At 46.0% G+C, this 24,405-nt stretch overlaps 1 protein-coding gene across 8 annotated transcripts in view; it reads right to left on the bottom strand.

The window, feature by feature from the left end:
• The window catches only part of PITPNC1 (phosphatidylinositol transfer protein cytoplasmic 1), a 267,954-nt gene that overhangs the window by 104,778 nt on the left and 138,771 nt on the right, over positions 1 to 24,405 (bottom strand). For all 8 annotated transcript variants that reach the window (XM_053892263.1, XM_053892267.1, XM_053892271.1 and 5 more), the window contains one exon: positions 10,260 to 10,356. In XM_053892263.1, the coding sequence (XP_053748238.1) occupies positions 10,260 to 10,356 (97 nt within the window). The remainder of the gene's footprint in view (positions 1 to 10,259; positions 10,357 to 24,405) is intronic.

The raw sequence follows: 24,405 nt of genomic DNA, 5'->3' as shown, positions 1-24,405 counted from the left end.
CCAAATTTAGGCAATTTATTGTATTTTTACACAACGAAATCTGCCCCACAAAATCTGTGCGGTTGTACTATTCTTCCCTCCCCAACATACACTGAACACAATTCCATAGGTACTAATAAACCAGAGAAGAGAAATCCAATTTTCAGTGCCACAAGTGGAAAACAGAAAACAAAAGAGAAGGAAGATTCTATGACACATGTATTTTCTCTCTGATGACTGACCCATATAAAGTCATTCTGAGCGGTGTTTAAAAAAATGCAAACAACTTCAAAATGTTAACGTTATGGTAGAGAAGCCCATTTTCTCGCCTGCCCTCTCCCCCAAGATGGCTGAATTAATTTTCTTTGAAGTACAAGGAACAGCTTGGGAACAGCCAGAGGAAATGGAAAAGGGGATCCACCAGTCAAAGAACACTGCTTTTCCAAGGATCCTGAGTCACCAGGCACCAACTGACTAGGTCTGTGAATAAGGTCCCCCCGCCACCCCCTATATGACCAGTTCATTTTCAATATGGAAACAAATCACTGTCATCTCCGTGCAGGGCTGCCTTTGCTGTGGGGTCACACGGCACCATTTGGAAAGAAATTCACAGGTCATTACTGTTGGGAGTCTTTCAAACCACTGGTATTTGAGGAACAGTAATCACTATGCAATATATTAACTCACTGAAATTTTAGAGAAAACAACATTTACTGAAATAGAATTGATCCACTGACCTACTTTGTGGGTGCATAATGGCTCTAACCCTGAGAGAAGTTTCTGGAGCTCCCTTAAGGTTTAGAAGGCTGTCCTTACAAAACCCAAGATCCCAAGGAGAAAATAAGTGTGGAAAGTGCTGCAGCTCCCATGTGAAGATTCACAATGTATGGCAGAAAAGTGAGGCCTCTGACAAGTCCTGCAATAACTTAAGCTTTGTAGCTTTGCATAACCCAGTGCTTCCCTATCTAACTGACTGTGCACAATTTAATGATAGGTATGAGTGGTTTTAGACTTTTTCCACCTAAAATCTCTTGACCCCTGAAGATTTCTGAACTTGGCTATTCTGACTCTCGACTATTTATGGTCTATGACCTGTGTCATGACCTATGTCTCCACTGACTTTTTTCTTTTCTTCCTCTGGGAGGGTCCTCCTCCGGCCTGTGGCTAATTGCTGCCTTGCTCATCTGCGCCCCCAACTGGAAGACTATTTCTTTTTGATCACCACGATTACCTTCTGCCCTGGATATTCAGGGTTAATTGCGACGTGGAGATAAAAGTTATTTCCCAACTATCTAACCCCCATCCCTACCCTTGTCTCCATGACTCCAGAGAAGGAACACTTGAGGACCATCATTCTCTTAGCTTAGTTGAGATGGCCAGATTGTACTCTCATGTCCGTCTGAATAAGACTAATCCTAGCGTTCAGGCGTTGAGTGTATTTTCTCTGTACTGGCACCTATTTCCTAGTTATGTAATTCGGTGATTTCTACTACCCTTGGCTGCGACTCAGTGGAAGGTGGGGATGGGGAGCTCAAGAAAAGCCTGATGGGCATGGAGATCATCGGTCTCACACACAAGCACCCATCAGCACTTTCAATTATCGGGGATCTACTGGGGCTAAGATTTCAAGGGAAGTTCCTATCCAGAGCCGTTAGTTGCTTTCAGAAAAATACCTCAGCCTCCCGTGCCACTCCGGGGAAGATGGCCCGAGTTCACCTCGGGTGACTCATGATACGTTCTCAACGGTGAGCAGGCTCGACTCTCTACCCTGGCTGGTCTGAACCAACCCCAGACAACCCCATCTCTCATTGTGGCTCAACACCATTTGAGCTATTCATTCAAGAGTCATCTCCTTCTCCCTGGTCTGTTATAATTTACCTTGTCCACATTTTTCAACGAAATAACGACAATGTGGAGGAACACGGGACAGCTCACCGCCTCTGCATCTTGGGCAACAGAAGCCATTCTCACCAGTACAAAGGGGCTTCCCATCTGTCATGGCTTCTTCTGTGAATTCTTATTGAAAGATATTTTAGCGGAGGGGAGCCTGGCTGGCTCAGTCGGTAGAGCAGGCAGCTCCTGATCTCGGGGTTGTGAGTTCAGGTTCTGCACTGGGTGTGGAGCCTACTTTAAAAAGCTAAAATCTTTAAATAAATAATTAAAAAAAAAAAGATATTTTGGTGGAGTGGGATGGTCATGGCCCCCAAATATATATAGTAACTGTGTATCTGGGTCACCACTATCAAATTACTGTAAGCTTCAGTTTTCAAATTCGTACAAATGAGAAAAAACTTTTTCCCCTTTATCACGACCAAGGCTGAACTGATGTGGCTGAGCTATGTTCGTAGTCCAGTGTCGCCTTTTTTTAGCTCAAGAGAAACAAAATCAGTGACTTTGGAAGGCAGCCAGTCTCTTCGGGCACCTTCCTTTGTGACTTTACAAACTACAGAAGAACCGGCAGGTTTTGAAGAACGGGCTAGATAGTCCGTCCTCTGGAAAATTGTCATCGTGTTAGTCTTTGTTTACTGTGTAATTAAGACTTTTTCCTATAACCAAGCTAAAGATATTTTTTCCACTTCCTGGGCACATGGCATTTCCACGTAATCCTAACGACTCAGTCATACACAGTGATGAAAAAGCTTTTATGTTTTGATCACTGTGATAATGTTGAAGCCTTACATGACCCTAAATAGAAAGTTCTCTTGTCTGGGTTTTGTCACAAATGAGGGCAGCATGAGGTCTCAGTAATAAGCTGGACAGTCAGATAAGAGGACCTAGGGGATCCTAGGAATAGATGAACATTGCTCTGGGCTAATCCTATGAGAACAGAGAGCGGTCTAGAGTATTAGGAGCCCCTGTGTCTCCCGGGAGGGTAGGGAGGGCAGGGTGTGGTGATCCCAGCTGAGAGTCAGGCATTGGAGAAGTTTTGCTCTGGGCAAAACTTTGGGCACAGACAGGAAATATGGGCTTGAAACGACATCAAGAAGAGGTATTTAGGATGAAAGGATTGGGGGACAAAAAGGCCAACGGAAAAGCATTTAAAACAGGAAAAAAGGATGAAGACAATTGAAAGCATCTGTCGTAAATCCAGGGAACAGAGCCTGGAGTCAGGGAGAAGAGCGGGCTCTTCCTCCCGAACTGTCGGGGCAGAGACCGTGAGAACTTGGCTGAGTGTGAGGCAAGGGGAGGGAGGCAACTTCAGAATGACCACTGCAGCCAGAGGGAGAAACCCAGACCCCCAGTCACTGGGAAGGCAGACAGAAAACCTGTGCTATGTTTAGGATGGAAAATCAAAGTGAACTAGCCAGGAACAATGTGGCCTCCTGTAGAGAGTTAAATACAGACCTCGCATGACATTCAAAGCCACCATGACCTGGCCTCCAAGCTTCCAGGATCCAGCAATGTCACTTACCCACTGGGCCTGGAGTGTGCATGCTCCGGACTGCCCCCCCGCCCCCACACCTCACCATCCCATATTTATATTTGAAACCTTAACCTCCAATGTGATGGCATTTGGAGGGAGGGCCTTGGAGAGGTGATGAGGTTTAGATGAGGTCATGAGGGTGGGGCCCTCACAATGGGATAAGTGCCCTCATAAGAAGAGATCAGAGCTGGCTTTCTGTTTTTCCCAGTTCTATGAAGCCATAGTAGGAGGAGGGCTTTTTCTCCAGGAACTGAATCAGCTGCTACCTCGATCTTGGACTTTCCCAGCCTCCAGAGCTGTGAGAAATAAATGTCTCTTGTTGAAGCCACCCTGTGCATGGTGTTTTTTGTCATGCAGCCTGAACTGACGAAGACACAGCGGGTGTCTGCAGGTAGGACTTCTACTATTCCCAAGGTCCAGCTCAAACCCTGCCTTCTCCAGGAAATCTTCCCTATTTCTTCCAGGCAAAATTTCTCTCTCCTTTCTACAACGCTCTGTGCTTCAACCACAACCCTTAGCACACATATTCCTTGAAATGTTGACAGTTCTACACTCATCTGCTCTCCTCTCATCTTCCCAAGCCCCGCCCCCTTTAATCCATTTCACTTCCTGAGCCAAACCTACCTGAGGCAGGAAGTACTTAAGTTGTTCTGACAGGCCACTGGATTGGCCTTCGGGTTAAGGTGGCACGTTAACTTTAGGACAAGCTGCCGAGTTGTACAGTTCCCTCTCCTTCTTTTCTTCTGGCCCACCAATGTGCCCCTGTCCTTATAACCTGACTTTTGTCCTTAAGTCTCTGACATGAGCTCTGCCCCAGTGCTGTCCCCCCTCCCATAGGGTTGCCAGAAAAAAAATAGAAGATGAGCAATCTTTCAGTAGAAGTATATTCCATGCAATACTTGAGAAGTACTAAAAACGATATGCCATTAATCTGAAAAGTCAAATTCAACAGGACATTCTGTATTTTTACTTGCTAAAGCTGGCGACTTTATCACTCCCGTATCTCACGATCAAGTCCCCTGTGAAAGATGGCCGTGTCACCTGTACACCAAGCTCCGGGCCCCGGTCCAGAGACCAAGGCTCTTCTTTTCACCTTTGCTCCTTGCACCTGCTTGTCTGCCTGGATGGCCCAGTGCCATGCATTCTGCCCTCTGGTCTGAATTTCTGCCATCAGCCTCACTCAGAGCTCATCCAGCTCAGTGGGCAGGTCTGGTGTCAGCCTGCCCTCTGGGCTGAACGATGGCCTGTCCCATTTTGCCTCCAGAAAACCCTGTGCCTTGCTGATGGCTGCCATTGGAATGTCTAGCCTCTCCCCCACAAGATTGTGGCTCCCCAAAGGACAGCAGCTACTCAATGGAACCTACTAGCATGATGTTCTATACACTGTCGGTGTTTAATAAATGATTGTTGATCTAAAACTGAAAGATGGTGTTATGGGTTGAATTGTGTGTGTGTGTGTGTGTGTGTGTGTGTGTGCGCGCGCGCGCGCGCATCCCTGCCCACCCTACCGCCCCACGATCCAGATATGTGCTTAAGTCCTAACCCGGGTTCCTCAGAATGTAATCTGATTTGGATTTAAGGCTGCTGCAGATGGAATTATTTATAATAAGATGAAGTAGGGCAGGTCCTTAATCCAACAGGACTGGTCTCTCCCTCTTTTTTTTTTTTTAATGTTTGTTTATTTTTGAGAGGAGGGGAGGGGCAGAGAGATAAGGAGACAGAGAATCCCAAACAGGTTCTGCCAATGTGGGGCTCGAACCCACGAACCATGAGATCATGACCTGGGCTGAAGTCGGACGCTCAACTGACTAGGCCACCCAGTCACCTCAGGACTGGTGAACCGATAAGAGGAGACACAGGAAGGAGGACACCAGGTGAAGGCACAGACACACACAGGGAGAAGATGCCATGTGAAGACAGAGGCAGAGACTGTAGTTATGCAGCCACAAGTCAAGGAACACCTGAGGCCATCAGAACCTGGAAAGAGGCAAAGAATTCTGCCCCTATACGGCATCAGAGGGAGCATGGCCCAGCCAACCACTGATTCAGACTTCTAAGCTTCCAGAACCATGAGAAGATGCATTTCTGTTATTTTGTGGTACTTTGTTTCAGCAGGCCTAATCAACTACCCCAAGGATTGGGGGTACCGTTAGGGGGAAACTGACAAAAAAAAAAAAAAATAAGGGCCCTAGAAAAGATCAAGCAATACATCGAGTCAAACAGAAGGGGGTGAGTATGAGCCTATACAACTATAACTAACTTCTTTATGTTTTATCCCAAAAGTTTTCTCAAATAGAAATAAAATAACATGCTCCTTTGAAAGTCTGAGCTGTGTGATCAGAACTACAGCTGGGGCACCTGGGGGCTCAGTCAGTTAAGTGTTCGACTTCAGCTCAGGTCATGATCTCGCGGTTCATGAGTTCAAACCCCGTGTCAGGGCTCTGTGCTGACTGCTCGGAGCCTGGAGCCTGCTTCAGATTCTGTGTCTCCCCTCTCTCTCTGCCCCTCCCCTGCTCGTGCTTTGTCTGTCTCTCTCTCCCTCAAAAATAAATAAACATTAAAAAAAAAAAAAGACCTACAGGAGTCCCGTGGGGCAGAAGCTAGACAGAAGGAAAGGCCACGACCCCTGAGAAATCCGCCGTGGCCTGTGCAGAGGTCAGCACAGGAGACCGAGTCCACGGTAATGGGGGCTGGCCAGAAAGCTTTTCATAGGAGGGCTGCCCGAGGAGGTGCGTCCCCATGGGAATGGCTTTGTCAGGAGCTGTGGTCTTCATTCTGATGCATCCTGTTTTCAGAACCAAAGTCCTATAATGTATATTCTTAAAAACTGAACGTGATGTCAAGCATTTTTCAGACTTCATTTCTCCATGAATCACCCCCACATTTCATGGTATGGTCATTGGCTTCTGGGGGAATAAGTGCCATGAGTTTTGGGTCAAGTCAAGGTGACCTAATTCTAAAGCTCGCTGAGCAAATAACTGCCTTTGCATAGTTATAGGGACATGAATTCTTTTGTCCCTGTAACTACTGATCACATTTCAAGTGAAAAGTCCATGTACGAGCTTTCGGAGAAGCAGGAAAAAGGATAACATCAGATACTAATAAAATCAAATAATATCCTAGACAATTAGCCCCATCCGGTCTAAGAATTGGAGCCCAGTCAGCATTGAAGGGCACCAAGATGTATTCCCATTTATTCGCCCATAGGACTTCCATTGTAATGATGGCAGCTTCTAGCATTGAACATTTATCGAGCATTCGCCAGGCACCAAAGACTGGGCTAAGATTTCACGTTAGATTATTTAATATCATCTTCGTATCGCCCTTATGAGATAGTTACTACATTTTCCCCGCTTACAGATGATGAAATGGAGGTTTAGAGGGAGGTAACTTGCACAACTGTTAACAGAAGCAAGACTCAAAAGATACCCAAGCATTCCTCTTAGAGGCGGTTCAGTTGCTAGCAGCCATGGAACTGGGGATAGTGTTGGTGGGGAACCATTTAATTGCCTGCTATGTACAGGCAACGTGCTAACCATTCTATACACCAGGGGTTGGCAAACTATAGCCTGGGACCCAACGGGGCCTGCTGTCCGAGGAAATTCAACCAGGCCAACATCTTTCACATATTGTCCATGGCTGCCTTCACAGTGACGGAAGCTGGCCCGCAAAGCAGAAAATATTTACTATATGACCCTTTACAGAAAACGTCTTCTAGGGGCGCCTGGGTGGCTCAGTCGGTTGAGCGTCCAACTTGGGCTCAGGTCATGATCTCACAGTTTGTGAGTTCGAGCCTCGCGTTGGGCTCTGTGCTGACAGCACAGAGCCTGCTGTAGATCCTTGGTCCTCCTCTCTCTGTGAACCTCCCCCACACGTGCTCTCTCTCAAAAATACATAAAATCATTAAAAAAAAAAAAAGTCTTCTGATCCCCATGTTAAATCACTGAATCCTTCTATTAATGGCTCTATGGAAGAGGGTTTAGTCCAATTTTAGAGATGAAGAAACTGGTTCAGAGAAGTTAAGCTGCTTACTTCTAAAATGTAATATTTGTATTTTGCCAAAGAATTGCCTTTTTACAGACATTAGGGAAGAAATGCTACATATATTCCTATCGTTTCGTAAAAGGAAATATATTTTATTATCTTTTTATCTAAATTTTTTTATCTAAAATTTTTTTTATCTAAATGTTTTTTAATTTTTTTTTAACATTTATTTACTTTTGAGACAGAGAGAGACAGAGCATGAACAGGGGAGGGGCAGAGAGAGAGGGAGACACAGAATCGGAGGCAGGCTCCAGGCTCTGAGCTGTCAGCCCAGAGCCCAACGCGGGGCTCGAACTCACAGACCGCGACATTGTGACCTGAGCTGAAGTCGGACGCTCAACCGACTGAGCCACCCAGGCGCCCCTATCTAAGTTTTTTTAAATAGGCTTTACACCCAGCATGGAGCCCAATGCTGCACTTGAACTCACGACTCTGAAGACCTGAGCTGAGATCAAGAGTCAGATGCTCAAGCGACTGAGCCACCCAGGTGGCCCAAGGAAAGACATTGTAATACCCAAGAATAAGGGATGTAATTTATTCTCCTAAAGGAAACTTTAAGTGGAATAAATTTAATTTTGTGAACAACTTTGGATACTATTTTCTTCATTTTGCAAAGGACAGGGGAGAATATACTCATAGAGTCATGTAAATTTAAAGAACTGGCAACTGGGGTCACTTGCTTAAGAACTTTGGGCAGGAAGGTGGCAAAGCCAGAGCCAGAGGACACTCAGGCCTACCTGACTCCAAAGCCAGTGACCCTTCTCCTCTGCCTGAGGAGATGATCCATCTGTCTTCACCTTCCTTCTGCCATTCAATAACTATTTATTGAGCATTCATTATGTGCAAAGCACTGTGCTCTTGCCAAGGACACAATGAATCATTTTCCTCCACTTCCCTCTCACCAGGTCTCTTTCCTCTGATTGTTTTGATTAAGACCAAAAACTCAACTCCATTGTAGCTCAGTTAACCATTTTCTTTTTTCTTTTCTTTTTTTTTTTTTAAGTAGGCTTCACGCCCAGAGAGAGCCCAGTGCGGAGCTTGAACTCACGACCCTGAGATCAAGACCTGAGCTGGGGTCAAGAGTTGGATGCTCAACTGACTGAGCCACCCTGGCAACCCCCCATTTTTTTATTATGACAACTTGACCTGTTGGTTGTTGAGGAAAATGATCCAAATGAAAACGCCGTGACACAGAGATACTATAGGGTCTCCTTTTTTAACGCTAACTAAGTAATGATTTTAGAGGCCCTTAGGGCAGGAAGAAATCAAATGATTTTCATCAAGCCATCAAGACTGCCCAATCCAGAGCTCAGAGGAAAATAATCTGAATGAACGTCTTTCTAGTTACCGAGGTTCTCCAATAAGTGATCAGATCACAGCCTTTAGGTATCAGCCCCGCCTTCTGTCAACAGCTATTATCATCACTTTAATATTGTATTTCTGGCAACTGCTCTATTACATTGAACTATCACCAGTAGAGCAGTCAAGCTATTTAAAAATACAAGCAAAAGTTAATTACGTAAGGTGAATATCAAGGCATTTCAAATTAACATTCATATTCTTGAACAAATGAGAACATGCAAGTTATTGCATTACATACAGCTATGTAATAGCCTACATTTAAATATTTCTGATTTGAATTATTCCCCTATTTTTTTATTACGTGGTACGATGAGAAAGACACAGGAAGTTCCAATTACTCCACTGTTCTTAAACTGAATATTTAAAAATGATTAAATGACACTTACTGTGTATTCTGGTCCCGGATGTTCATTTGGGCAAGAGGGAAAAGAAAAAAGAGAGACAAAATGATGATTTAGACCATGCTTATATGCAACCACATGGCTTATAAAACCACAGAACTAACAACTACTGGTGAATTATAATTATTAAAAATATGTTAAAGAAACCTTCCAAAAACGGAATTTTCATAAATATCTCCATGTTTGCTCATGAAACTCTTACAGATGATACTTCTGTGGTTGGGCAGATAAGGACTGTAAGACAAGGTTCAATTAGCCTATAGGTTTGTGGCTAATTAAAAACCAGCGAGCTGGCATTATAAAAGCAGAATTAAAGACTAATAATTTCAGTGGAGCATTTCATTAACCACAAAGGAAATCTTTTAAGTGGAAAAACAGCTTTTATAACCAGTAAGAAGAGCCTGTTATGATATTCAAGTAGGGTCTTGAATTTTCGTGTTTGAGGGACAGGAACCAAACCTTCCAAATTTGGGAGCACAGTTTCTAGTTCAGAATCAACACAGAGTTTATTATCATCCCATTCCAAGTAAGAGGGAAAGTGATCTTATAATTATCGTATTATCCAACTGCAGAGGAAGTAGTTGGGGCAGAGAGACCCAATAGAACCTTTGACATAAATTATAGTCAACGTTTTGGGAGAAGCTGTAAAACAAATCAAAGTAAACAAACTTGTTTATTTACAAACCACATCCCCAAATTACTTGGGGACTACTGAGGAAATAGGGAGAAATAGGGATCATGAAAACTCTAGACATATTACTAAAACAAAAACAAAAACAAAAACAACAACAACAACAACAAACCTTTCACGTTCCTTCTCCACAAGCTATTTAATAAAATCACTTTAAGAAGCAAGCTGGAATGGTTTAGTTCAATTCCTACCAGCCCCCCCTAGGAAGAGCACTGATCTCAAAGGACGAAGGCAAATGGTGAAGAGACAGATACTACGGGGCTCTCACAGTCCCTGCTTGGATAATAAACCCCGAATCAGTGAAATCTGACTACCGCACTACGTTCTCTTGCTACATGTGACCTGCCGGTTGTAAAACGGACTTACCTGTAATCGTGTAGGGATAATAGTTCCAAGCCTTTTCTGTAACGTAAAATATTTTGGGAACAACAGCTCTAGCCCAGCTGGGCAGTTTGCTAAGAGGAAAAAAAAAAAGAAAAAGACAATTAGAAAGAGTCTGTCCAGAATCTCACGTGCTCCCACAGCTTTCTGGATAAACTGCCAGAGAAAGTGGAGGCATGCCTAGACAGCCCTTCTCTCCACGGGTCATCTCTTCCCCATCCCTCTGGTTTTCACCATAGTTCACCATTTTCTGTGCATATTCATATGCTCTTTTTTTTTAATGTTTATTTTTTATCTTTGAGAGAGTGAGACCGCGCGCACAAGTGGGGGAGGGGCAGAGACAAGGGTGACAGAGGATCCAAAGCAGGATCTACACTGACAGCAGAGAGCCCCATGCAGGGCTTGAACGCACGAACCACGGGATCAGGACCTGAGCCAAAGTCGGATGCACAACCGACTGAGCCACCCAGGGGCCCCTTCATATGCTCTTAAAATGTGGGGAGGCAGATGGCAGCCTGGGTGTGGGGACGGGGAACCTCATGCGATTGTTAGCCTGTCCTCTTTGACCTGATCTGCAAGGACATGAGGTTTCAGTGCCCAGAAGGTGCGCCGTTGGGAGGGTGTGGCCAGCCTGGCCTTGGTCTCCTAGGAGTCATATGGCGGAAGTGGTCGGACAGGATGTTTAAGACCGAATAGGGAGGGAGATGGAGGCAAATGTCAGAGCCGGGTGTCAGCTCAACAATCCACAAGGGCGATGTTTTAAAAACGAACTAAAACGACAGACAGTAATGATTTTAGAGATATGAAGAAGAACAAAACATAGCCCCTTGGTGACTGGAGTTGGGGGACTTGTGTCCCCTCCAAAGATGTAGCCACGTCCTAACCGCCAGCACCTGTGAACTTAACCTTAGGTGAAAGCTGGCCTTTTGTAGGTAATTAAGGATCTCAAGATGGAATCCCGTTGGATCTAGGCTAGGCCCTCACTCCAGGCACTAGTGTCCTCGTAAGAGAAAGGAGAGGGAGATTTAGAGACAGGTATACACAGAGGGGGAGAAGCCAGGTGAAGACAGAAGCTGGAGACAGGAGGGACGTAGCCACGAGCCATGGACTGCCTCAGACACCAGAAGCTGGAAGGGAGGCACAGAACAGCCTCTCCCGCAGAGCCCCCATGGGCAATCAGCACTGCCCACACCTTGATTTCAGACTTCTGGCCTCCAGAATCGAGACAGGACAAATCTGCGTTGTTTGAAGCCACCCAGTGTGTGGGGATCTGTTAAGGCAGCCACTGGAAATGATACAGTGATGGAGCCTTTCCCTGGAGCAGGAACCCGCGCAGCCATGAGCAGAAAACAAATTCTTAAAGAAAACCCAGGGGCCCAGGTCTCAAGACCTTTTGTACACCAAAGACTCATTGAGTTTTGTTTAGTTTTATTTGGCTTTGTTTTCCTTCAGGGGCCAACTCTACAGCAGTACAGGCCCAGAGAATTCTGTAAATGCTATTTTTAAATATATAGTACCCTGTATTGCTTAAGTATGTCTGCATGATTTTATTCTACCTCCCTGCCCCCGCCCCCAGCACTATACCTGGGGGCTTTGTGTCTTTCCGGATGCTACCATTTTGTTTTAATTTTTTTTAAGTTTATTTATTTTGGAAGGGAAGGGCAGAGAGAGAGAGAGAGAGAGAGAGAGAGAGAGAGAGAGAATCCCAAGCAGGCTCTGCACGGTCAGCACAGAGCCCGATGCAGGGCTCAAACTCATGAACCATGAGATCATGACCTGAGCTGAAATTAAGAGTCAGAAGCTCAACAGACTGAGCCCACCAGGCGCCTCCCTGGCCCCCACCCCATTTTGTTCCTTTCCCATCCTGGGGCTTCCAGCTCAAGGGTCTGGGACTCTGGGCCTAGCCGGACATCAGACCCCAAGAGGACACAGACTCTGAGCTCCTGAAGGCCACCATGTTGACGATAACACTACGGGGCAGTTGTGAATTCCAAGAAAACGGGGCCATCAAGCTAACAGAACCCCAAATCCCCACCCTCTCTCGGACATGGAGTTTAAACGACAACCCGAGCCAGAAAAATACTGTGCACCTCGCATGTCTTCTCGAATTGTTTCTCTTATTTCTGACAGTGTCCAGGACCCCCTTTTTTTGTTTTTTTTTAAAGACAAATATGTATTTTCAGTGGCCAGCCGGACCTAACCCAAAGCTCCGGGCGGCTCATCAGGGCCAAATCAAATGGGGGACCCAAAGCTTCCCCAAAGTTGGGGGGGGGTGTCAGACAGAGGGCCACCGCTCTCCGGTGGGCTGGGCGGCGTGGGCAGGAGCATTTTCTGCCCCGCATCGCGATTTTTCTTGCCGCTCTCCCGCAGAACGTCTCACTCCCATAAAATCAGGTCTGCAGTAACTGCTCATTTACCTTACGTTCACACTGCTTGAAAGGAAGGAGCTGCTTCCTGACGGGGGTTTTTATAGCTTTTGCCTTTGATTTATCCTTTCTGTCGCGGAAGCAGCAGGGCAACCAGGGTTGACGTGCAGGGTGGGAAAATCGCGCTGGGCTTGCTTGCAGTTAATGGGCACGAGCACAAGTCCCCCCGGGGCTCCCTCCTTTCTGCCCCAGAGCCCAGGGCGATGCGCGTCAGCAGGTGGTGTAGGAAGACACAGCTTCTACTCACGGGCAGGTGGCTTCCCTGGGCTGTTAATGGACTGGAACAGAATGGACTGGAACAGCATTGTAGAATCTCCCCCAAAGAAAGCTAGGCATTCTCTAGCTCGGACCAAGACCAAGTACCTAGGTCTCCCTACAAGCATCAGAGCCCATTCTCCACTGTCCACGCTGGGGGTGGAACCCCTCCCCATACGCATTAGGCTCCTGAGGCATAGCACTCTGGGGCCCCAGCCCCCTCCCTCCATAACTCAGACCCCAGGTCACTTAGAAAGCCTCCCAGAAGAACCACATCCCCATTCGACAACCCTTTCCTGGAAGGAGGCTGGCTGAAAAGCACTAGCAATTTTCTACCCACGCCAAGACCTTTCCTATTTGTACGTGGTCAGGACTTCAGCCCCTAGAATCTTTAGCTCAGGTGTTTCATCCACCAACTCATCCAGGATACGAAGCACTGGAAAAAGCTGCCTTTTCCAAAGAGATGCCCTAAAAAAACCCCACAACATTCAGCCAAGAGGGCTGATGCCACTTTACAGGATTCTTCAATTAGTCTAGGAAGGAAAACCTCTCACTACAAGCCATTTACCGGGCCGGGGGCAGGAGGCATTGGCAGAAAGTTGCATGATACAATATTCAAATATTTTAATCCCACTAACAGACTTTCTCTCAGCCCCCACTTTCCCCAGAGCACATCATTATTCAAATCATTTTTGTCTGAGGAAGTAAAATTTATTTTTCCCCGTGGCAATGATTTATCAGGGCTGCAAAGGAAAATGGAATTAAATTAGTCCCCACTGCTGCTGTCACTTTCATGATGTATACTGTCACACAGCCTCCAATTCTAAGGAGAAGTCTGTCACTCAAACTCACTCCCAGGTGTCAAACAAGAGTCTCTCTTCTGGAGGGGGCGCCTGGGTGGCTCAGTTGGTTAAGTGTCCAACTCTGGCTCAGGTCATGATCTCACAGTTCGTGGGTTCGAGCCCGGTGTCAGGCTCTGTGCTGACAGCTGGGAGCCTGGAGCCTGTTTCGGATTCTATGTTTCCCTCTCTCTCTGTCCCTCCCCCTCTTGCACTCTGTCTCTTTCTCTCTCTCAAAGATAAATAAACATCAATTAAAAAAAAAAAAATGTAAGAGTCTCTCTTCTGGAATGGTGGCACGGTTTGAATCATGTCCTCTTGATCCACTGGCCGGGACCAGACCTCCCAATGGCCCGTATCACTATGTCAGGCTTCAGAGGCACGGAGGAAAAGGACAGACGGACAGACAAAACCCTGAAGCCTTTACAGAATCGTAAAACATGCTGACGTGGAATGATACTGTTGCCCAAACACCTCTGTCAATGCCCCCCAAAGACTGACTTTTCAAAACGCTTGGCTTTTCACTTTTATGTATTTTTTTCCACTTTTAAACTCCAGTATGAAACACAGAACCTGTCAATGACACACCCAGGTGACCCACCCATCCCAGTCTACATGAGGCTGTCCTGCTTTTAGTTGTACAAGTCCTACATTCCAGAATTCCCCAGTCCTGGGCAAACTGGTATGGTCGTCACCCTAGAGCACTGGTTCTCAATGGGGCGGAGGGGGAATTCTACACCCCGCCCCGGGGGGGGGGGGTGCGCATTTGACCAAGTCTGGAAACATTTTTGGTTGTCACAAATGAGAGGTTGGGGGAGGGGGGGCAGGGATGCTGCTGGCACCTAGTGGGTAGGGGCCAGGGATGCTGTTCAACACCCTACAATGCACAATGCTCAGGAAAGCCCCCACAGCAAAGAATTCTCTGGCCCCAAATATTAGTAACAGTGCCGAGACTGGGAAACCCGGCCTTGGACCTCAGTGGATATGGCCACTGAACTGAACCCTTCTCACCTGTTCCCTAGGTCTCCCTAAATTACAACTGATCTGATAAGAAGGCCCCAAAACGCAGGCATAACCTGAACTGGTCTCAGCTGAAGCGTGTTTATTTACTTCATCAAGAGCTTCCGGAACTGAAAACCCAAACCATCCCTTCTTTAGAAGCTTCTGGCACTTTACAATCCAGATTATTACCAGACTCGCCCTGATATCTAATCTCTCTTAACAATCTAGGCTCGTTTGGGAATATTTTTTTGGCCCCAGGAGGTACTGAACATCATTAGGCCAGATGTGGTCTAAATGGAGTCTAATTTCATTTTCTCAACGGGGATCAGAGTTATGATGGTCTGCACCAGAATCTTTATTTGAGCTGTTTTACCCACCGACTTACGCGGGATACGCAGCACTAGAATCAACCACCTTTTGGACTTAAAACATTCCCTGCAGAAAGACAGCCCGTCTGGGTTCCCTTTGCTCAGGCGTTTCTCACAGTGTCCCTGAAACCTGTCACTGTCGATGCGGAGATTGTGCTCACATAAGCAAAGCCCACTTAAGGGACTTCTAAAAAGGACGAAGCTACCTTTTAGAACCTCATTTTCCGCTGGTCCAGGAGGGATGTTCTCACCTTTTCTTTCCAACCTGGCATTTGACAATTATTTGATAAGAATCGTCGGTACCCAGTTCCGCGTATGCTGATCTCCGATTAATGACTGTTCTGGCCGGTCTTTGAATTCTGCTCGTAATTTCACTTACACGCCACCACCGCTCTCCCTACTTAAAAGAGTAGTTTGGGGGCACCTGAGTGGCTCAGTTGGTTAAGCGGCCGACTTTGGCTCAGGGCACGAGATCACGGTTCGTAGGTTCGAGCCCCGTGTCGGATTCTGCGCTGACAGCTCAGAGCCTGGAGCCTGCTTTGGATTCTATGTTTCCCTGTGTTTGGATTCTGTCTCTCTCTCTCTCTCTCTCTCTCTCAAAAATGAGTAAGCATTAAAAAAAATGTTTTTTAAGAGCGGTCTGCATTGGGATTCTGGGAAAAAAGGTCTGCCAGTGTGTCAGTTCTTGGAAGGCTGTGCTCGGACAGCGTTACGGTAACACGGCTAGCACGCTGGGAAGCACTCAAGGGAGAGGGCCACGTGATGTCAGTGGCATTGGTCAGGAGTGAGGCAGAACCGAGGTGGCACGGGTTTGACTGGATGGACGTCCTAGTTCTTTTCAGATCCAGCCAGGCCAACATTCTGTTCCTGTGAGTTCCCATGGGAGAAGGTGAATGAGGAGCAGAAGGGAGAGATCCTGGCAACGTGAGAATGCACCATGTTCTTAAGGACCAAGACGGAACGGAGAAGAATTGCATGGACTGAAAGGCACGCCGGGAGGAAGTCGCTTACATGTTCTACTTCTCCAAGATACAAAATACAGTAGGTTAATCAATCTCATTTATTGAATATTATATTCAATACTTACACACCGACTATATATTTCCGTAGAATATGTAAGATGGAATATTCTAAAATACTTGACGTTCAGGGGCGCCTGGGTGGCTCAGTCGGTGGGGCGTCCGACTTTGGCTGGGGTCATGATCTCACGATCCGTGGGTTCTGGCCCCGCAGCGGGCTCTGGGCTGACAGCTCAGAGCCCGGAGCCTGCTTCGGATTCTGTGTCTCCCTCTCTCTCTCTCTGCCTCTCCCCCACTCACGCTCTTGTCTCTCTCTCTCTCTCAAAAGTAAATAAACACTTAACAATTTTTTAAAATAAATAAACACTAAAAAATGAAATATCTGATGTTCCCATACGTTATGGCCACTGCGCACTGTCACTCCCACCTAGAAGGTAAGATCCCCCAGGACAGGGATCCTCGTTCTGCCCCTGCTGCATGCCCAGCACCTAGGACAGTGCCTGGCACACAGCAGGCACCAACAGCTATCTCCTGAATGAGTAACGGTTGACTCTGAACATTCAATACTGACCATAAAGAGTCTTTCAACACGGCAAGGAAATAAGCCCGCAGGTCAGAATCTTTGACCCCGACAATCTCTCTACGACCTGTTGCCTGGGCAGCGGGCTCTCCCCAGGCCACACAAGCTCTGGGCACTGAGCTCTTACTCTGGGCAAGCTCTAAGAGATGAGACCGATCTGCTTGGCAGATCTGGCAGACCTGGGAGAAGAGAAAGGCAACGTGAGAGAAAGAGCCAAGCCTTGGCAACCAAGCTGGACCAACGAGCTGGTAGGCAAAGTGACCGGCGGGCGGCTTTGCTTGCCCAAACAGGACTCGTAGCTTGGGGAAGTTGGGCCCTCTCTTACCCAGCGACACACAGAGGCCGGGAGAGTGACCCTGGAAGGCCAGAGCCATGGAACAGGAGAAAGGTGGTCCTGGTCATTAGATCGATTCAGGCATTGGGCGGAATCACCGTTATAAGCTGGCAACCCTCCCTGACGGGCAGCTGCCAGCACAGCCTAATTAATCCAGCAGCCGTGGTGGGGAAGAACATGACACTTCATGACTGAAAAACAAGCCTAAAAATAGGCTCCCTCTTTTCTCCCATGCCCCCCACCCCCATCCCTGAATCCCTCCCCTCCTGGGCTGCATGGGAAGGGACGGGAGAGATGCTGCAGATGAAAAGAAAATGAAAAGGGACCAGAGAAAAGACCCACCCGCATCTGATTCTGGGAGACAGGTTTTATTTAGAATCACTATTGGAGAGACTGATGAGTATCTCGCCTCCTTTCCCTGGATGCCAGTTGAAACGGGGATTTTTTTGAAGCCAAGCCAAGAAATACCACTTATTTGGTTAACTGAACTGGATCGGAGGCCCAAGGACAATCACCAAATGTACTAACGTAGGAGAAGTAATGTAATGTTCTGAGCGCATGAGGCAACCGCCGAGACGAACGGTGCACCCAGCGGTGCCTCAGACGCCGTAGGGAGGGGCCCGAGGAATCCCCTCCCTGGGAGATGAGATACAAGCCAATAAAAGGACGGATGGCATTTTCGAAAGACATTAGACTCCATTTAAAAATGGGCAAAGGACAACAACAGCCATTTCTCCAATAAATGGCCAATGAGCACAAGAAGAGATTCTCAACGGTCATTAGTCATGAGGGAAATGCCAATCGAAACCAAGATGAGATACCATTTCACACCCACGAGGATGGCTAGAATCAAAAAGACAGACAATGGCAAGTGGCAGTGATTACGTGGAGAAGTTGGCATCCTCACACATTTGCTGGAGGGAATGTAAAATGCAGCCACTTTGGAAACCAGCCTGGAAGTCCCTCTCCCCACTCACTGGCAGCCCGAGCCTGGATCGGAAACTCAGTGGGATGCTTGTGTTGGGATTTTGGAATAAGTGATAGCAAGAAAGAAAAAAAAGGGACAATTTGGACCCATCCATGGCAGTCGTGGTGGTGCTGGCAGAATGGAGTCTGTCTGCTGCCCTTGGCCCCTCGCAGGTGCCCAGGCAGCTGCCCGTTCTCAAGCCTGCAGGCAATTCTGTGGGCCACTGACATCCTTCCACGAAATGTCCTTTCTGCTCAGGTCAGACTCAGAGAGAAGGCTCTGACTACCCAGGCTCTGAGCAACTCCAGTAAGAACAGATTGATAAACCTATCTCTAAACGTGATTTGCCTTCCCATATGACATAAGGAGGGGCGCCTGAGTGGCTCAGTCGGTTGAGCGTTCGACTTCGGCTCAGGTCACGATTTTTGTGAGTTCAAGCTTCACGTCGGGCCTTGTGCTGACAGCTCAGAGCCTGGAGCCTGCTTCGGATCCTGGGTCTCCTTCTCTCTCTGCCCCTCCCCCACTTGGGCTCTGTCTCTCCCTGTCTCTCAAAAATAAATACACGTAAAAAAAAAAAAAAATTTAGGTTGATGTAAGGGAGAAAATTCACTCACTTTGCCAGCTCATGAATGCAGGTTCACGGGACACAGATGTTCCTGCGTGTAAATTATTAAGTGGGCATGGTGACGTCTCAGCTAATGCCAGTCCAGCTCTCAGAACCCACTTCTCTGCGGCTGGCAAAGGGGTCTCCAAGATGCCACCCACAGCAGTGTAAGAATTATTTGGAGCTGAAGATATTTGAGAATCAACAGTTGCAGGAAGATGCTTTCACTGAACTGCCCTTATCAGCATAAAAGCGGAGCCTCTCGAAAGAATTCAGCTGTCATAAATCCCCTCCCCAGGAAGTTCACAACCAGGGAAGACTGACTCCTATCACCAGAGATGAGAAGTTATCATCGAGATAAGAAACTGGCTAATAAACAGCCGCTGTCACAAAACTATCATATCTCCTATCCATCCTCCTCAAGTCCCGTTTGTTTTTCACGAAAGCCATTTGTTTCTTCCAGAAGTGCCTTTCCCTCTCACCCTGCTCGCCCCCTAGTAAAATGGCATATAAGCCCCAAACTCTAACTGACTGTTTTTTGGGGGGGCTCCCATGTACATCCATGAATAAAACAAATGTCTTTTCTCCCACGAATCCGTCAGTTTTAGTTTAATTTGCAGGCCCCCGCTCACCGAACCTAAGTGGGCTGAGCAAAAGATTTTCCTCCCTGACACCATTCCCAAGATGGACGGATAGACTCGCAAATGCTAAACACCGTCAGCCCAGATCTTGCTTTGATCAGAAGGCAAAGGCCACGTGTTACTTACTAAGCGATCCTAATAGAGGAACAATTCACTATACGTTTAAAGTTCCAATAAGTACCTATTTAATGAATTTCAATTAGGAAGCAGCCTTGCCAAGACAGCAGTCCCATGACCTGTGCGTGCAGGACATGATTAACTCAAGGTGGCTCCAATGTGTAACAAAGTAACGGATCTGGTGTTCTTTTATGATTACAGAGATCCATATTCTTATTTTCTAGTACGTCGCATAGACATTTTTTCTTTTTCTCTTACTAAACCATCATCTCCCTGGTCCTAAGAGATGTGCCACACTCTTCCAAATATACCAAGAGTCTTTTATGTTATAAAATGATGGACCTAGTTCAGACTCGTGCAAAGGGAACACAAAGTACTTTTCTCCAATGTCTCATTGGTTACTCATTTACGAATGCTGGAGGTGAGTCAGGATAATGTCTGCCACTTACTTTGAGCATAGAAAATTAAGGTTGAAAAGGATCTGAAAGGGTGCCCAGTTTAACCACCTATTTGATGTTCAAATCTGCTCAAGGACAGTCCGGTAGGTGGGAGCCCCGCTCATGTTCAGGCATCCCCAGCAAAAGCATAACGGACTCTTAAGGCGCCCTTCTGGGTTCTCACACACGCACTTAGATTCCTTCCTTAAACTGAGCCTAGACCTTTCTCCTGGCATTCTTACCCGTTGGTCTTGGTCCAGTTGGTCCCCTGGAGGTCTTATCGAATATGCATGTCTAATTCTTTTCCCACCTGCCTACACCATTACACACCCTGAGTCTGGCCTTTCCAGGTTAAATGCCCTTGGTTTTTTCAGTCATTCTTCACATCATTGGTGGTTCTCTGATCTTAACATTCATATTAACAATTTTGGAAAAATTGAATAAGTAGAAGGGACTTGCCCCACTAGATACCAAACCTCTATATTATAAGGCTATAACAACTAGGAATTTTAGAATTATATTTTCAAACTCTATTTTAGAAACAACCCTGTTGGCATCTTAATTAGATTTGTATTAAATTTATAATTTGGGAATTGATGGCAACTTTATAATACGGCATTTCCTATCCATGAACATTACCACTTGTCTAGGGTGTTATTTTGGGTGCTTTCGGTTTTGTTTTGTTTTGTTTTTGTAAGCTTTATACCCAGTGTGGGGCTTGAACTCATGACCCCTGACAAGAGTCACATGGTCCACTGACTGAGCCAGCCAGGTGTCCCTGTCTAGGGTTTTTAAAAATGTCCTCCACTGGGATGTGTGGCTGGCTCAGTCAGTGGAGCGTGTGACACTTGGTCACAGGATTGTGACTTCAAGCCACAGGTGGGGGCATGGAGCCTACTTTAAAAAGATAAAAATGTCCTCCACTACTGTTTTGTTTTGTTTTTTTTTCCCTCCAAAAAGATGTTGTATATCTTGTAGATTGATTACCGGGTACCTTTAAATTTCTTTGCCTATCCTTTTTCTATTATAATGGATTTTTTTTTTTTTTCCAGAGAGAGAGAGAGAGAAAGAGATAGAGAGAGTGCAGGGGAGAGGGGAGAGGGGGAGAGAGAGAGAGAAAATCCCAAGCAGGCTCCATCCATGCTCAGTGCCAAGCCCGACGTGGGGCTCGATCCCATGACCCTGGGATCATGACCTGAGGCAAAATCAAGAGTTGGAGGCTCAACAGATTGAGCTACCCAGGCACCCCTCTAATGGAATTTTGTCAAAGTTACATTTTCCACTTATTGTTCCTGCTGTATAATAACGCTGATTTTGTACATGGATTTTATCCCCAGCAATCTTGCTGAATTCCCATATTGGTGTTAACAACATGAGAGTCTGGTCGAGTCATGATTCATTATTATTATCATGATTATTATTATTCTTCTTCTCCGAGGTATTTGATCTGCTAATGTTTTATATGGGCTTTTCACGTCTGTGTTCTTAACAGAGGTTGGTCTATCAGTTTCCTTCTTGCACTACTGTTCAGTTTTATTGTCAAGGTCCGGGTGGTAGACACTGTCAGTTACCTTCCCAGAAGTCTCCTCTCATTTCCTCCCTTTCTTAGAGCAAGATTATGCCTCTTGGACGTCTTTCTCTCTCTCTCTGTTTTTAAGATTTTTGTTTTTAAGTAATCTCTCTACGCCCAACGGAGTGCGGTATCGAGGTCACAACCCAGAGATCAAGAGTCACATGCTCTACCCTGAGCCAGCTGGGTGCCAGACTCTTCATCAGGGAGGAAAATCTTACATCTGGTTGGCCAGAACTAGGTCACATGGCCATCCCTAACTGCAAAGGTGGCCGAGAAAGGGAGTATGGACATTTTTATCCCATGAATTATTTAAAAATTTTTACATTTCTGAATGATGAGGAAGTTGACTTGTTGTCAATTTCTTATTGTAGGGCTTTGTAACCAGCAAACAGGATCTACATGATACTGATATTCTGGTAAGTTGTTGAGACTGATTTCTTGCCTAGTGTGTCGTCAGTTTTTTTGTACATTTTCATGTGTTTATGAAAAGCAGGTTGGTGGGGCGACGGGGTGGCTCGGTTGAGCGTCCAACTTCGGCTGAGGTCACGATCTCATGGTTCATGAGTTTGAGCCCCACATTGGGCTCTACACTGACCGTGTAGAACTTGCTTGGGATTCTCTATCCCCCTCTCTCTCTGCCTCTCTCTCTCACTCAAAAATAAATAAACGTTAAAAAAAAAAGAAGAAGAAGAAGTAGAAAGAGAAAAGCATGTTGGTACTAGGGTCTATTAATGTCCACTACATCAAAGTTCTAATTCTGCTGTTTACATCTGCTCTATGTGTGCTAGATTAATTTGGCTATTTGCTCTATCCATTTATTCAACAGGTATATTAAAATCTCCAGTTATAACTTCAGGCTACCTGTGATTTTGTCAGTGTGGTCCTATGTTTGTTCAGCTGGTTCAGGTGTGGGATTTAACTCACAAACCTTCAGTGTGACCACTGATATATTTTGCTTTATCTTACCATCAAAATTTATGTTTTTTTTAAAGTTTATTTATTTTGAGAGAGAGAGAGAGAGAGAGAGAGTGAGCCGGAGTGAGCACAGAGGAGGGGCAGAGAGAGGGAAAGAGAGAATCCTAAGCAGGCTGCACGATGTCAGTGAAGAGCCCAATGAGGGGCTCGATGCCGTGAACCGTGGGCAAATATCAACAGTCCAATGCTTAACCAGTTGAGCCACCCGGGCACCCCCCAAATTTACATTTTCTGTTTACCATGCCTTTTGTAGGCTTGTCTCTGTTCTTACTCTGTTTTCTGTCTGATGGATCACATTTTCTCTTGGGAGTTTTATAGTGTTTTACCATTTCTTTAGAGGTCATCTTTACATTTTTGAATATGCACACATGCCTTAACAGTTTTTAAATCAATCAACATTTGTCTCCTCCTCTTAAACAATATTAGCAACTGACAGTGTTTTTTTTGTGATAATTACTACCCTCTCATCTTCTATCATTGTCCATTATTTAAATTCCAAGAGTATAGGCCCATTAGCAGGATTTTTAAAACATCCTATGCTGATTCAGACTCAGTGAGATGTTTACCAATTTCTCGGCTTATTACTTTTGGATCCTCCGCTCCTCCTTCTTGGGCTCAATTTCCTTCTACTTCTAATAAAACCTTTAGTAGTTCTGTCCATGTGTGCCTCTGAGTGATAACCTCTCTGAGTACTCGATCGTCAGGAACAATTTTTGTGCACGACTCTCAGCTCCAAGTCCCCGTTTGTAGGGGCCCAAACCCACATTTCCTGTCTCCTTATGGGCACGACATTCCCTGTATGTCAGTTCTGACATATCCCAGCGTCTGGAGCCGTATCGCATCAGCTTTCCACTCTGGTTTGCGTTTCCTCTTTATTTCTCGTACCTGAGGATTTCCCTTTCTTTGTTTTGAGCCAGCTTTATATTGTTATATTTCATCCTGTGTTTGCCACAGGAGGTGCGGGGCGGAGGGTCCACATTCATCTCTTTAGTTTCTATTACTGGAAGTCCAGATATTCTATTTATAACAAATTTCCCTCTTACTAATGTTTATTATTCTCCTTTAAAATAAACATCATATATTCTGATAGAGAAAACAGCCATGACAGAGACAGCTGGACAGTTCTTGCTCTGTTTCAGGAAAAGATCGAGGTTTATTTTTTTTTAAGTTTTTGTTTATTTATTTTGAGAGAGACAGACAGAGAGAGACAGAGAGAGAGAGAGTGGAGGTGGGCCAGAGAGAGAGGAAGAGAGAATCCAGCGCTATGGGGGAAGGGGACAGAGACAGAGGGAGAGAGAATCCAGTGCTATTAGAGAGAGAGAGAAAGAGAGAGAGTGGAGGAAGGGCAGAGAGACAGGGAGAGAGAATCCAGTGCTATTAGCGAGGAGGCTAATGTAGTGAGGGCTCGATACCACAAACTTTGAGATCAGACCCTGAGCTGTAATCGAGAGTTGGATGCTCTGGCACAAGAACAGACGCTCAGGGGCACCTGGGTGGCCGAGTCGGTTAAGCGTCCGACTTCAGCTCAGGTCATGATCTCGTGGTTCACGAGTTCCAGCCCCACACTGGGCTCTGTGCTGACAGCTTTGAGCCTGGAGCCTGCTTGGGATTCTGTGTCTCTCTTTCTCTGCCCCTCCTCAGCTCACTCTCTATCTCTGTCTCTCTATCTCTGTCTCTCAAAAATATATAAACATTAAAAAAATTAAAAAAAAAAAAGAAGAACAGACACTCAGATCAATGGGACAGAATAGAGAACCCAGAAATGGACCCACAAATGTATGGCCAACTGATCTCTGACAAAGCAGGAAAGAATATCCAATGGAATAAAGACAGTCTCTTCAGCAAGTGGTTCTGGGAAAACTGGACAGCGACATGCAGAAGAATGAACCTGGACCGCTTTCTTACACCAGACACAAAAATAAACTCAAAATGGATGAAAGACCTAAATGTAAGACAGGAAGCCATCAGAATCCTTGAGGAGAAAGC

Source organism: Panthera pardus, unplaced genomic scaffold, assembly GCF_024362965.1.
Source record: "Panthera pardus isolate Hobbes unplaced genomic scaffold, ASM2436296v1 HiC_scaffold_3, whole genome shotgun sequence".
Lineage (NCBI taxonomy): Eukaryota > Metazoa > Chordata > Mammalia > Carnivora > Felidae > Panthera > Panthera pardus.
Note: the sequence above shows the minus strand (reverse complement) of the source record. Positions and strands in the feature narration are given on the sequence as shown.